Source organism: Eurypyga helias, unplaced genomic scaffold, assembly GCF_000690775.1.
Source record: "Eurypyga helias isolate BGI_N326 unplaced genomic scaffold, ASM69077v1 scaffold50107, whole genome shotgun sequence".
Lineage (NCBI taxonomy): Eukaryota > Metazoa > Chordata > Aves > Eurypygiformes > Eurypygidae > Eurypyga > Eurypyga helias.
The window spans coordinates 3,946-4,911 of NW_010262089.1; the positions used below are offsets into that span (position 1 = coordinate 3,946).

The following is a 966-nucleotide window of genomic DNA, read 5'->3' on the forward strand; positions in this document are numbered from 1 at the left end:
TAGATCAGATGCAGGTTTTGTACCATTTTGAAACATTATTCCTATGACGACAGGCTGAGAGAGTTGGGCTTGTTCAGCCTGGAGAAGAGAAGGCTCCGGGGAGACCTTATAGCACCTTCCAGTGCCTGAAGGGACAGACAAAAAAGTTGGGGGGAGACACACACAGTTTTTACAAGGTCCTGTAGTGACAAGACAAGAGGGTGGATTTAGATTGGACATCAGGAAGAAGTTCTTCCCGGAGAGAGTGGTGTGGCACTGGCACAGGTTGCCCAGAGAAGCTGTGGATGCCCCAGCCCTGGAAGTGTTCAAGGCCAGGCTGGATGAGGCTTTGAGCAACCTGGTCTAGTGGAAGGTGTCCCTGCCCATGGCAGGGGGGTTGGAACTAGAACCCAAAACATTCTATGATTCTATTTTATGATTACGACTATTCAGAGAATGAATTTTTCCCTATCACTGTAATGATGAGGGACTAACTCACTGGCACTGAGTTTTGGGACAACTGAGAGCATCCCAGTGCTCACACTTACACATGTATAGGAACAATGTGCAGGCTGCAGGTGCAGGCTTTTGGGTTTTACATGTGCTCTTGTCCAGCCCCTGAGACCAAGACTGCATTTTGCTCTACCTGAAGGCTGACCCACGGGCTCAGTGCATCACAGAGAGTGGCAGAAGCCACCCTGGGAGTCCTGTGCCCTGACAGTCAACCATTTATCCCTTGCTCTTTCCCGCACAGGTATCTGAGATGAATCCCACAAGCCAGTTCCTTGGCACAACAGAATATGACTATGGATATGATGATAACACTGCTCCATGCAATGAAGGGAACAGCTTTCGCAGGTTCAAATCCCTCTTTCTGCCAATCCTTTATTGCCTTGTGTTTGTCTTCTGCCTTCTGGGAAACTCCTTGGTCCTTTGGGTTCTCCTGACCAGGAAAAGGCTGACAACGATGACTGACATCTGTCTGCT

At 49.1% G+C, this 966-nt stretch overlaps 1 protein-coding gene across 1 annotated transcript in view; it reads left to right on the plus strand.

Annotated features, from left to right (window-relative positions):
- Positions 1-733: 733 nt before the first annotated feature.
- Positions 734-966, plus strand: part of LOC104512541 (C-C chemokine receptor type 8-like) — a gene marked incomplete at its 5' end in the record, with an annotated part of 1,046 nt that continues 813 nt past the window's right edge. The window contains 1 exon segment of the mRNA XM_010155567.1: positions 734-965. Within this exon segment, the coding sequence (XP_010153869.1) occupies positions 734-965 (232 nt within the window).